Here is a 13,704-nt window from a genome sequence, read left to right on the forward strand (position 1 = left end):
CGGATACACACCATCAGTACACAACATGCTGGAAGTCACCATTACAACCGGGTAGTTTTCATGAGCTGAGATGCAACCCATGTTCGGGTGACCGGTCAGCACTCCAAGCACGGTGGCCTCCTTTATTACCCGTCCTGCCCCCAGACTGTGTGTCCCACGAAAGCAGAGATGGGCCTGTTTTAGTCACTACCGGATATCCAGCACTGTCGCAGGGACTGACACTGATAGGTGGTCACCTAATATTTAGTGCAGGAGTAACAAATAAAAGCAGCAAAGCATTACTGTTTTCATGGAAATGAGTCCCCTGCGCTTGGACTCAGTAGGGGGGAAATGGAATTGAAAGATGCACTGACAAGGTTTGGTCTGGCTTTCGCCTTCAGACAGATTGTTTCTGTGGTATCTACAAATCTGGGTCCGAGTGACCAGCCCGCAGGAAAGTCCGTGTGACCTTTAAGGGCCAGGCCTGTTCTTGCCCACAGGCAGGAGGGTTCTAGGTTTTAATTGCCTGGAGGTTTCATCCAAAATCAGAGTCAGCCAACAGTGCAGACTGTGAGCAGGGCGGTTACATCTGTAGCACTTGGAATTGTGCCTGGCCCTACAGCAAGGAGCCCGCCTGGTACCGGGAGGTTGGAAACAAAGCGGGTTCAGCAAAGGAAACTCAACGTTGCCGCAGGGAATGGCGGGGCTCCTCATGACGTCACCCACAGTAAGACCCTCTCGGCCGTAGACTTCGGTAGTAGCAGAGGGATGGGAGGCACTGGGAGCTCAAAGGTAGAATTATTTACCAATTCACGTGGAAGTATGTCAGTATTTTCACACTCGAAAGCCTGTTCCAGCGCAGATCCGCTGATTCCCAGGCCTGAGCATCAGTAGAACTATCCCCAGCACAGGATGTCCGAGAAGCCCTTGCTTCCTCAGAAGCCGCAGTGTCCCCGTTTTCAGATGAGATGGATAGGCAGTGTCTCTGGCTGACAGGGCCCCGAGGGGAGGCTCCTCACCTTACAGAGTCCGAGATAATTCTCCTTTAGCGAGGCTGACATCACTGGTCTGAAGGTGGATTCTAGGCAACTGCCCTATCTGGAGAACAATCATTCCTGCTGGTGTGTGAGTCACTGAGAGAGAGAGGAGAGAGGGAGAGAGAGGCGAGGGAAACAGAGAATTCCAGAGACCTTCTGAAGCAGATCTCTGCTCCCCCAGCCCTGACACAGCCAGCCCTGTCCCTGGGCTCTGGGTAACCCAGCAACAGAGACGGAGACGGGGACCGGGCTGGATGAGGAAGCTGAAGGTCTGCAGCTAACACTCCGAAGACACTCAGCCTTTAATGGAGGAGGGCTTTTAGAAAAGATCCAGCAAATTCTCTGCCCTTTCAACTTCACTTTCTGTTCTCTTTTTATCTGCTTTCAGCATTTCCAATTAATCTTGGAATGAGAGCCCGAGGCAAGAAGCCAGTGGTGCCTGAGGAATGCTAAAGAGCAAACTGATCCAGGGAAGCAAATGCCAGCGAGGGACCCCACAGCAAAGAGACAGACTCTGTGAGCAACTCTCCTGTTACCATGAGGCTTGCGAGGCGTGTGTGCGCGCGGGTCTCCGCATTGGCACCATCTGCCAATTCCTCAGGAGGACAGAACAAACCAGCGAGGCATGAAGATTAGATTATGTAAGGCTCGAGGATTGCTGTTTTCAAAGAGGAAACAAATGGAACAAATTGATTTGCTTGTCAGAGTCCTGTCAGTAAAGGAGAACCGTTCCCTCCTCCTCCAAGAGGACCTCATTAAAGAGGGGCATGATTTCACAGATTCAGAACATGTGAGACCACAATCAACTCCATTCATAACAGCAAGGGGCGCCTGGGTGGCTCAGTTGGTTAAGCGACTGCCTTCGGCTCAGGTCATGATCCTGGAGTCCCGGGATCGAGTCCTGCATCGGGCTCCCTGCTCGGCGGGGAGTCTGCTTCTCCCTCTGACTCTCCCCCTCTCATGCTCTCTCTCTATCACTACCTCTCTCAATAAATAAATAAAAATCTTAAAAAAAAAAAAAAGCAACAGCAAGTCCAATTTCCAGAGTGGTACCGATAAATCCTACTCTGCTCCCCTTGCCTGAAAAATGACTATTCACTACTACCTAGTAGGTACCCACATGGCAAGGAACTTAACTGCCAGGCGCCCCCCAAGAGATTCAGAACCTGGGTGATTTAACTGACCTCACTTGCTTCTGGGGGTGCAGTATCTAATTTTGAGACCAGGGGGGTCATGTTTACTATTCAGAGCTCTAAACAGGTGCTTTGATAGAGTGGGGATGTGTTCTTAAAAATACATGCATCAGTGACATTATATGGTGACAGATGGTGACTACACTCATCCTGGTAAGCACTGAGTAATGTATAGAATTGTTGAATCACTGTGCTGTGCACCTGAAGCTAATAGAACATTGTATATCAACTATACTTTGGTAATAAACTTTTTTTTACATACATGCATCAAGAAGGAAAATTCATTGCATGTCTGGGATTCTTCTGCCATTGCTGGGCTTCTCTCAAAATGCCCAGCACAATGCTTTTTATGGTACGTTCACTAGAAGAATGAACAAGTGAACAATAACCCTCAACCTACTACCAGAGTGCCGTTCCTAAAGGTTCTTTTATTTTCTTACTAAAATACCAAGATTTAAATGTCTTTACTCAACAAGGAAATGAAGTCTTCTCCACCAGATATTTTCCATTTGCCCCTTCAGATCCACTTTTCTACCCATTCTGCTGTTTGCCCTGGGGTGCTCACCTGTCTAAACTACCTCAACACGGGGCGCCTGGGTGGCTCAGTCGGTTAAGCTCGGGTCATGATCTCAGGGTCCTAAGATTGAGCCCCACATCAGGCTCTCTGCTCAGCGGGGAGTCTGCTTCTCCCTCTCCCACTGTGCTCTCTCTCTCTGAAATAAATAAATAAAATCTTCAAAAAAAATAAATAAACTACATAAAAAAAATAAACTACATCAACTCACTCCTTTGTCCTCTTAGCTTCCATCTGGGCACAGCAGAATACTGGAGGGCAGAAGGAGGGTGAGGTCAAAGTATTTATTCTTGCAGTGCCCCCCCATCCCCCTGCCCCAGATCACCTTGGGGTCTGGTCCAGTTGGTTGGGCCTATAGATAACAGGTCACCACTCCTCCTCAAGGGGGCCCTCTCTTTCTGGGTTCTGTAATTTCTCCCTCCTTTCAACATTCAGATCTAGAAATGATAAAGACCCTAGTTATGACGAGCCTCCTGGGTTCTGCACTATCCTTATGGTTTCCCGACACCTTACCGACCTTTGTATATAGTCTCTCTCTTAAATCCTCCCCTAATTATCTAATTTGAGTGTGCCATCTGTTTCTTACAGACCCTGACTGATACACCTACCACGGGTGTCAGTCTGTTCTAGGCCCTGCCCGCAGTGTTTTTAAAAAGTAGCAAAATTAATAATACGATATGCTACTACTTTATGCTTATTCTCAACGTTCACCTTCTCACAAGGCTATAATAACAACTTAAAGATAAAACCTAATTCCTCTTTACAACATAATTGTGCAGTAGAGTTTGTATGAGCTAAATATAATTCGGAGAACAAGCTTTTTCATGTCATCAAAATTCATGTTAACAACTATAAAGGGAGAACCGCAGAACTGGTGCCCAACTGGAGATTTAGCAGAAAACATATTCCAGTATTTAAATCAATCACACAAATATTCAAGAGCCTACAATGTGGCCAGAAAGGTGGTGATCTTAGTAAGAAACAACACAGACGTGGGTTCTCACATTGTGCAATTTGTTCTCGTTTTACGCGATAAACGTGCTCCTAAAAAAGTTCAATACAAATTGTATTTCCATAAATCAAAACATAGGTTATGTGATCGGGGCAAGCTTACTATTTGAATAACCATTTGGTAAAACAATCACCTTTTGATCTTTTGAACCAATCCAGATTTTTCATCCATCCAGAGTACTTCAAATGAAATTTATCTTTGGTCTGCAGGGAAGATCGGTCTCCTTCCATGCTCCTGGAATAGGAGAAATTGTGGAATGGAATTTAGAGGAAAGACAAGGGAACTACCATTTATAGACCACATACAGAATGCTAGGCAGTTTGCATCTGTTAGCACATTTAATCCTGGAGGTATATATGTATTCCATTGTTCTCTTATTTTCTACTTCTCAAAAAAAAAAAAAAATTAGAATAGCAGGTGTGGAATTCAAAAATCCATTTTTTTGAACGAGAAGGCAAGGCAAAATATTCAATGCAGGGCTATAAAGATCACATTATTCCCCAGCTTCGGTGGCTTTCCAGTGTTTAGGATCAAGTCCAAAATTCTTCGCACGGCCACCGTCCCAGCCTCAGGACTCTCGACCAACCAGGCTTCTTCCCACTTGAAGGCCTTTGCCCTCTTTGTCCCTAGAACTGTCTGCAACCACTTCTTCTCCCTTCTTTTTCAGACTAACTCAGACTCATCCCTCTGCTTTCCGCTCAGTTTACACTTCCCAGGGAATGTCTGTCTCCCCAGCTGGGCCTACATCACTGTATCCCAATGCTGAAAACCAGACACGGGCTGAACGCTCACGGCTGCCTCCTCCTCCCAACGAGGAAGGGTCGCCCAGCAGGGCTGCCCGGTGTCACGGTGGCCCCATCTACCCCTCCCCGAGCAGGGGTTTGTCTCGGCCCCAGGAGTCTGGCAAAGCCTCCCTCAAAAATAGAAAGGCCAAGAGAACCTTGTCTAAGGTTCTAGAAGGTCTTTGCTTTCTCTCTCCCACTCAAGCGCACACCCAGGGGCTCTACGACCCGGAGCTCCAGCTGAGGCGAGAACTTACCAGTCCCACCTCTCCCAACGGGAGCACGGCTTCCCTCCCGCCTCACACCTGCGCACTTGTGTGGCACCTAGCCACGTGAGGCGAAAGCTGCGCACGCGCGGGAGAATTGTTCATCACGTGATCTCTCCGCCCTAGCCCGGATGTTGGGGCATTTCAATATGGAGGGCTGGAGGGCTGGAAGAACTGGGAGAGAGGTTTGCGAGGTCACTTGGGAGGTCAGGGTGGGCCTGGGATGTACTGAGCCTAGCCCAGTGCCAGGCATTTGGCTGAAATATCTCAATGAATACTCCCAAGGGCTTTGTGTAGGCTAGGGGTTGATGTGCCTGTTTTACAGATGGAGAAACTGAGGCTCGTGTGGTGAAAACCAGGGACTTGTCCGAAGGCACAGATAATGACAGTCCTGGGATTTGAACTCAATTTTCTCTGTCTCCCAAACACCCAAGCCCTCTGAGGCCCTGGCTCATCCTTCAAAAGTCAAGTCTCTTTTCCCAAAGTATCGTGGCCCCTGGGCGGGAGTGTCCTCTCTCCTTCCCTGTTCAACCTGAGTCAGCTGTCTGCCGGGATTCATGTCCCGGCTGTGTGACTTTGGGCAAGTCATGTCACTGCTGAGTCTCCGTTTCATCATCTGTAAAATGACAGTGTTGCCCTCCGCCCATTACTTATGAAAATTAACTTTTCTAACAAAAATGTAGCGATGCCTGCCTACCAGATGCCAGGTACTGTGCTAGGTAGGCCTGGGGTGTGCCGAAGCAGAAGAGATCGTGTAATCATGGGATAGCGTGTGAACATACTAATAAACTCCAAAGCCCATCAATAATCTATACAGTGTGTTAGATAATGGCAAGTGTCAGGAAGAAAAACTGAGCAGGGAAGGGAGTCAGGAATGTATTGCATGGGTGCAGTTTTAAGTAGAATGGTCAGGGAAGGCCTCATGAGAAGTTGGCATTTGAGCAGAGACCTGAGGAGATGAGGGAGGAAGACCAGCCAGGGGTTATTCTAGAAACCTGGGAAAGTTTGGACCCATCTCCCATTAAGAACAGATGAGATCTAAAAATGGGCCTGGCATCCCCATTGAAGCTCGCAGTTTTGCGGGCTTCCCTTATTGGAAGGTGGGCAGCTCTGCTGTGGGTTTCTCACAGCTGGTCCTGAGGAAGTGGAAACAGCCTGTTACAGGTACGGGGATTCACAGCCAACAAGCTCTTTCCTTGTATCTCCAGAGAAGTGGGTGTTTCCATCAGTTCATTCGAGAAGGGTCTGCCATGCCCTTGGAAATTTCTACTTTTTGCTCCATTGGAAACAAAAAGAAGCAGGAAGACAGAATTAGGACCTGTGCTGACATTTTGCTGGAATGTCCTATCTCCACCAGGTTCCCAAATACATGTGGAGGCTCCTTCACACATACGCATCTGCTCAAAGCCCCTCACAGACCCAAGAGTGTTGGCACATGCCCGCTCACACACTTGAACACTTTGCACAGAGAAGTCTAGTCTGGGAAAAAAATATCAAGCCAGGCCTTGGCCAGCTCTCCTTTTAGCAAGGAAAAAAATCTCAGGAGCCAGGCTGAAGCAAGAGAGCCCTCGGACTGTCCACACTGGGAGGCCACAGAGTCCAACAAACTAAGGCCCAGAGAGGTGAAGTTGGCTGTCCAAGCTTACACAGCAAGTCCATGAAAATCTCCCTGAACACACACAGTCAGCAAATGTTTTGAGCACTATACATGTGCCAGGCACTGTTCTTGGCGCTAGGGATGCAGCAGTGAGCAAAACAGACAACAATTTCGGCCCTCTGGAACCAACATTCTAAAAGGAGACAAAGGAGAAATTAGTAATATGTGCAGCATATTAGATAATGGTAACTGTTGTGGGGGAAAACTGAGCAAGGAAACAGAATAAGGAGTGTATTGTATAAGGTGCAGGGTTTTTTGTTGCTGTTATTTTGAGAGAGAGAGAGAGCACATGCGGGAGCTTGTGCATGTGCTGGGGTGGGGGGGTTAGAGGCAAAGGCAGAGGGAGAGAGAGACTCTTAAGCAGGCTCCACACTGAGCAGGGAGCCCAATGCAGGGCTTGATCTCACAACCCTGAGATCATGACCTGAGCCGAAATCAAAAGTCACTTAACTGACTAAGCCACCCAGGTGCCGTGCGTGGGTGCAGTTTTAAGTAGAATGGTCAGGGAAGGCCTCGCAAGAAGTTGGCCTTTAAGCAAAGAGCTGAAGGAGGTGAGGGAGGAAGACCTGCCAGGATCTGGAGGAAGAGTGTCCCAGGGGGAGGAAACAGAGCAGCGGCCCCAAGGTAGGAACATACCTAGTGTGTTCCCAAGAGCCGTGAAGCGGCCTCTGGAGCGAAGTAGGCAGGAGGGAGGGTAGGAAGTCAGAAGAAGCAGGGTCCAGATGGTGTATGAGCTTTGTAGGCCACTAGGAGGACTTTGGCTTTTACTCCAAATGAGATGAAAAAGCACTGGAGAGTTTGGGGCAGAGAAATGACATGATCTGACCCAATAAAAAAAAAAAAACCTGGAGGGGCGCCTGGGTGGCTCAGTCAGCTAAACGTCTGCCTTTGGCTCAGGTCATGATCCCAGGGAGTCTGCTTCTCCCCCTGCTCCTCCCCCCAGCTTGTGCTCTCTCTCTCTCGCTCTGCTCTCTCAAATTAATTAATCAATTTTAAAAAACCCTGGAGCTACTGCTATTCATTCATTCACTCATTCAGTCATTCAGGCGTCTTAGGTGCCAGGCACTCTGCTCATGACAAGCTAGACAGCCCCGGCGTGAGCCATGGGGCCCTTGGGTGTGCATTTTGTTTGATCAGAGTGTCCAGAGCAAGGAGAAAGGAGGCTCAGCTGGTGGCCTTCCCCCACCACTTGCCTTCCCCTCCTTGCTGTGCAGCCCAGGGAGAAGGGCCCCAGGTAGCTGCAAGGCTCCATGCTCTGGAGGCTGCTAGAACCTGCAGGTTATAAATAGCATCTTCTGCGCCTGGGAACTGAGCTGCTCCGTGTGAGTGAGTCAGAGGCTGGGAGCCACAGCCCCTCAAACTGCAGCATCACTCCCTAATCCCACCACTCCAGCCCCGGCTCCCTCACTGACCTCTTAATCAAGGCCAGGCCTCTGCTTCTCACCGTGACCCTCTCTGGCCCTGTCACTCCCCACTTATCCCAGGCTCTAACCCCTGTAGCTCCAGAAAGCCCCCTGATTCCTTAGACCTGAGAGACAGGATTGCATAATATTGAAAAGCCCAAGATCTTCATTTGAGCCTACCTGGATTTCAGGCCCAGGGCTGCTCAGTTCTGGCTGTGTGACCTTGGGCAAGTCACTTCCCCCTTGCGAGCCCCATTTGCCTCACTCATAATAATAACAGTATGATGACAATGTGATATTATGATAGTATGATGATGATAATGATAATACCTACTTTGTGGAAGTGGTGCGGGGAATGCAACAAGATACCCCACCTAGACTGCTTAGCCCAGAACCTGGCAGACAGTAGCTATTCAGCGAACGGAGTGATAGAGCCTGTGCGCAGTTAGATTATAACCCAGAGAAAGGTAATAATAAATAAGAAAACGGCAGCTTTCACCTGTTCTACTGAGCATCCACCATGTGTTTGAAGTACGGGTTCCTGACATATAATGCATATCCCTAATCTTCCATAACCAAGCAAATGTCACCATCTCCATCTTACAGAGGAAGAAACTGAGACTCGGAGGGAGCTGTGTGACTCGTCCAAGCCACGCAGTACCTGGTGAGGCAGAACTTGACGTCAGCAGAAAGGCCCAGCCACCTCCCCTCGGGCCCTGGGGGCATGTGCAGCTGCTTGTTCCTAGCCCACCCCCATCTGACATAGCACTGTGAGCGGAGCCGGGGGAGAAGGGGAGCAGGTGGGTGGGAGTGCAAAATATCTCTGCTTCCCCTGGCATCCCTTCCACTTCCTGAGATGAGAAGTTCTGTGCCACTCCCCAAGGCACAGATTAGCTCTCCTTTGGGTGATATTGAGTAAAACTCTCTACCTGATGGCTCCCCAAAAGATCTGCTTAATAATTTTTATAGGTCACACACTTTGTTTAAAGATGCAGGTGATGGTGACAATTTGGCTTTTCATTGACACCCCCACTTTGGTCCTCCAGAGTTGTGTCTAGTCACCCCCCCCAACCTCCAGGTGCCAGAGACATCCCCTTAAGTCCCCTCTTCCACCATGCTGGAAGCCTTATAAAATAGTAGAGGGGCGCCTGGGTGGCTCAGTCGTTAAGCTTCTGCCTTCGGCTCAGGTCATGATCCCAGGGTCCTGGGATTGAGCCCCGCATAGGGCTCCCAGCTCAGTGGAGAGTCAGCTTCTCCCTCTACCCCTCCCCCCAGCTTGTGATCTCTCTCTCTCTCAAGCTCTCTCTCTCTCAAATAAATAAAGTCTTTTAAAAAAAAGAAGTGACATGAGAATAAAGAAAATGAAACAAGGCAGTGTGCTCATAACTGGGGTGGGGGCAAGCATGAGCTCGCTCTTAGACAGGGGGTCAAGAAAAAGTGGCATTGCTTCTTCCGAACGAACAACGAGCAGGAGTTGGCTGGGAGACCTTGAGGCAGAGTGAAGCGCAGGCACTCGGGCCTTGAGAAGGGAATGAGTTGGAGAAGGCATTGGAGCTGGCATGGTGGGAGTGAAGTGAGCCAGGGGGAGAGAGCAGGGAGATGAGGTCAGAGAGGCAGGCAGGGACTAGATCGCAGAGCGCCCAGTGTCGAGCAGCCCAGCCTCGGCGTGCTGGTGCGCATTTGGCGAGAGGATGCATACACTAGCCGGGGACCTGGGGTGCAGTGGGTGCTCCATACGCAGTAGCTGTTATGCTTATGAGCCTTCCTTGTCCTCCTCCTCCTCCTCCCGAGGACCCTCATGTCCCGCCCCTGCCTCTTGGCCCCCTCTGCCCCACCATCCCTCCCTGGTCCCAGGAAAAGGACAAGGACACTGGCAAGGATCACAGCAGGAAGGAGGAAGCACTTCCCACCCTCTCTCTCACCCCCTTCCTCCTCCAAACCCTCCCACTGCAGCCCAGTGATTTTCCTGCCTCTCACAGGCGATTTTATTAAACATCTCGAAAAAATATTCTCTCACTCCCTCTCTCTTTATTTATAAAAATCAACTTAACACCCTGCTCCTTTGTTCTATTTGGAAACTGGAACAGCCTGGTTTATATTTAGCCGAAATCCTGCTCCTTTCCCCACAGACTCCAGCACAGCCCGATGAGTTAGAGGGGCTAAGGAAGGAGGAGTAGGGAGGCTGGGGGAGGAAAGGGTGCTACAAAGGACAGAGGGTCCCCCAGAGGCCCAGGTTCCAACTAAGTACAAAGGACCCGGAAGGATAGGAGCTGAAGAGTCCTTCCCAAGACGTGGGGTGCCCCAAATCCAAGCTTTGCCCGTCATGCAGTCACTCTCTAGTCCCATCCAGATGTCCCCAGAAGAAGAACGACAGGGGAGGTAGAATACAGAGAAGAAAAAAACCCAACCCCAATCTAGAACCAGGCTTGGAAAGGCAGTCGTTACAAGGCAGTACTTATGGGTGTGGGTCTCGGTTCAAATCCAAACTCTCCTCTGCCCCTCACTAGCTGGCTGACCCTGGGAAGTTAACACGTTCATTGCAGTGTGTGGCACATAGTATGTGCTTGATAAACGATGGTTATTATTATTAATCACTGTGGGCTCAAGGAAACTGCTCTCCTCCTCAAACCTCAAGGCTCCGCTCAAAAGCTGCTTCCTCCATGAAGCCTTCCCAGATTAACACCTATCTGGTCAGCTAAGAGCAGAGGGCTAAACACTGGGGCTATGGAGATGAATGAGCAGGAACAGACAGGGCCTCCAGTGTGATCAGGAATGGACATACATGATCGTCAGAGAGCATACTAAGTTCCAGAAGAGACTAACTCCACTTGGGGAAGGCCAATTCTCCTCTGTTCTCTGCTCTATCTGGAGAGCTAACGACAGCACCTGGCATGTGGAAAGACAACATAGAATAGTGGTTAAGAATATATCTGGGTAGGGGCTCCTGGGTGGCTCAGTCGTTAAGCGTCTGCCTTCGGCTCAAGTCATTGTCCCAGCGTCCTGGAATCGAGCCTGCATCAGGCTCCCTGCTCAGCGGGGAGCCTGCTTCTCCCTCTCCCACTGCTCCTGCTTGTGCTCCCTCTCTCGCTGTGTCTCTCTCTGTGTCAAATAAATAAATAAAATATTAAAAAAGAATACATCTGGGTAAAGAAATTGTGGTGTTTCCATACAATGAAATATTACTCAGCCATAAAAAGGAATAAAGTACTTCTAGGGGCACCTGGGTGGCTCAGTCGTTAAGTGTCTGCCTTCGGCTCAGGTCATGATCCCCAGGGTCCTGGGATCGTACCCCAGTCTGGGTCAGGCTCCCTGCTTGGTGGGAAGCCTGCTTCTCCCTCTCCCCCTGCTTGTGTTCCCTCTCTCGTTGTGTCTCTGTCAAATAAATAAATAAAATATTTTAAAAAAAAAGAAATAAAGTATTTCTATATGCTGCAGTGTCAATCAACCTCAAAAATGTTATGCTAAGTGAAAGAAGCCAGACACGAAAGGTCACATATTGTACAACCCCATTCATACAAAGGGTCCAGAATAGGTAAATCCATAGAGACAGAACGCAAATTGATGGTTGCCAGGAGCTGTGAGGAGGGAGAATGGAGAGTAACTTCTTAATGGGTGCAGGGTTTCCTTGCAGGGTGATAAAGGTGTTTTGGAACTGGATAGAGGTGGTTGGGCAATGCCACGGAAGGGCTCACTTTAAAAACGGTTAATTGTATGTTAGGTGAGTCTCACCTCAATTTTTTCTAAAGGATATATCTGGATCCACTTCATGGTCATGCCAATTGATGTGAGAAGACATTTGATACAATCAACACCCATTCATGATTTAAAAACAAAAACAAACTTGAGCAGGGCCAAAATAAAGAGAATTTCTTCAACCTGTTGAAGGGCAGCTTCAAAATACCTACAGCTGAGGCACCTGGCTGGCTCAGTCAGTAGAGCATGAGACTCTTGATCTCCGGGACATGAGTTCGAGCCCCACGAAGAGATTACTTTAAAAAAAATTTTTTTAGGGGCGCCTGGGTGGCTCAGTTGGTTGGGTGTCCAACTCTTGGTTTCAGCTGGGGTTGTGATCTCATGGGTCATGGGATCGAGCCCCGTGTCAGGCTCGATGCTTAGCGAGAATTTGGCTTAAAGATTCTCCCCCTCTACTCACTCTCTCTTTCTCTCTCTCTCAAATGGATACATAAAATCTTTTAAAAATAAATTAAAAAGAGGGATGCCTGGGTGGCTCAGTCAGTTAAGCGTCTGCCTTCCGCTCGGGTCACGATCCCAGGGTCCTGGGATCAAGTCCCACATTGGGTTCCCTGCTCAGCGTGGAGCCTGCTTCTCCCTCTCCCTCTGCCTGCTTCTCCCCCTGCTTGTGCTCTCTCTCTCTGACAAATAAATAAAATCTTAAATAAATGAGAAATTTAAAAAAAAATTTAAATCTTTAAAACAAAAAACCTACAGCTAACATATGCTGAAAGTTTAAACAATTTCACCCCTAAGATTGGGAACAAGGCAAGAATATCTGCTCTCACTACTTCTATGCAACATAGGACTGGAGGTCCTAGCCAGGACAACAAGGGAAGAAAAAAATGGGGAAAGGATGAAGTTAAATTGTGTTTATTTGCAGATGGCATGATTATGCACGTAGAACATCCTAGAAATTTACAAAACAAAACTATTAGAACCTTGTTTAACAAAATGAAAGGATACAAGGTCAATATATAAAAATGCATTTCTCTATAACCAGCAACGAACAATTGGGAAGTTAAATGTATGAAAACATTTCCAAAAGCATCAAAAAACATAAAATATTTAGGGATGCAGTTAATAAAACATGTGCAAGATTTGTACACTGAAAACTCTAAAATCGTACTGAGAGAAATGAAAGGCCTAAATAGATGGAGAGATATACCACATTCACGTATAAAATGTCACTTCACCCCATACCGATTCTATAGATTCAGGCAATCCTGATTAAAATTTCAGCAGGTTTGGGGCGCCTGGGTGGCTCAGTCATTGAGCGTCTGCCTTCGGTTCGGGCCGTGATCCCGGGGTCCTGGGATTGGGCCCCGCATCGGGCTCCCTGCTCCCTGGGAGGCCTGCTTTTCCCTCTCCCACTCCCCCTGCTTGTGTTCCTGCTCTCGCTGTCTCTCTCTCTGTCAAATAAATAAAATCTTTAAAAATAAAATAAAATAAAATAAAATTTCAGCAGGTTTTTTTGTTGTTGTTGTAGAAATTATCAAGTAGATTCTAAAATGTATATGGAAATGCAGACAAACTAGAAGAGCCAAAACAATTTTGAAAAACAGGAACAAAGTTGCAACACTAATGTTACTTGATTTCAAGAATTACTCTAAGTCTGCAGTAATCAAGGCAGTGTGGAATTAGCATAAGGATAGACATATAGATCAATGAAACAGACTGAATTCCAAAAATCCATATGCATCCAATCAACTGATTTTGCCAAAGGTGCCGAGATGATTCAGTGGGGAAAGGAAGCTGGTAGAACATGTCTGTGCCAAAGAAGAAATGAACCGTGACCCCTACCTCACACCATATCAAAAACTCACTCCAAATCGATCAGAGACCTAAATGCAAAAACCAAAACTATGAAACTTCTAGAGAAGAGTATAAGAGAAAACCTCTGTGGCCTAGGGGTAGGCAAAAATTTCTTAAGCACACAAAAGCACAATTAATAAAAGCAATTAATTGATAAATAGGACTTCATCAAAATTTTGAACTTCTGTTCTTTGAAATATACTATTAAAAAATGAAACTGTAAGCAGCAAGCTTATAGAAAATATTCATTTTAT

General features: G+C 47.7%; 1 protein-coding gene across 2 annotated transcripts in view; it reads right to left on the bottom strand.

The window, feature by feature from the left end:
• Positions 1-217: 217 nt before the first annotated feature.
• RNF10 (ring finger protein 10) overlaps positions 218-13,704 on the bottom strand; it is a 73,694-nt gene continuing 60,207 nt past the window's right edge. Inside the window, exon 16 of one of the 2 annotated variants that reach the window (XM_081802059.1) lies at positions 218-291. In XM_081802059.1, the coding sequence (XP_081658185.1) occupies positions 233-291 (59 nt within the window). In that variant the 3' untranslated portion in view covers positions 218-232. The remainder of the gene's footprint in view (positions 292-13,704) is intronic. The other variant, XM_081802060.1, reaches the window with a different exon arrangement.

The sequence above is a fragment of the Leptonychotes weddellii genome, chromosome 13 (assembly GCF_054177405.1).
Source record: "Leptonychotes weddellii isolate Sample4059 chromosome 13, ASM5417740v2, whole genome shotgun sequence".
Classification (NCBI taxonomy): Eukaryota; Metazoa; Chordata; class Mammalia; order Carnivora; family Phocidae; genus Leptonychotes; species Leptonychotes weddellii.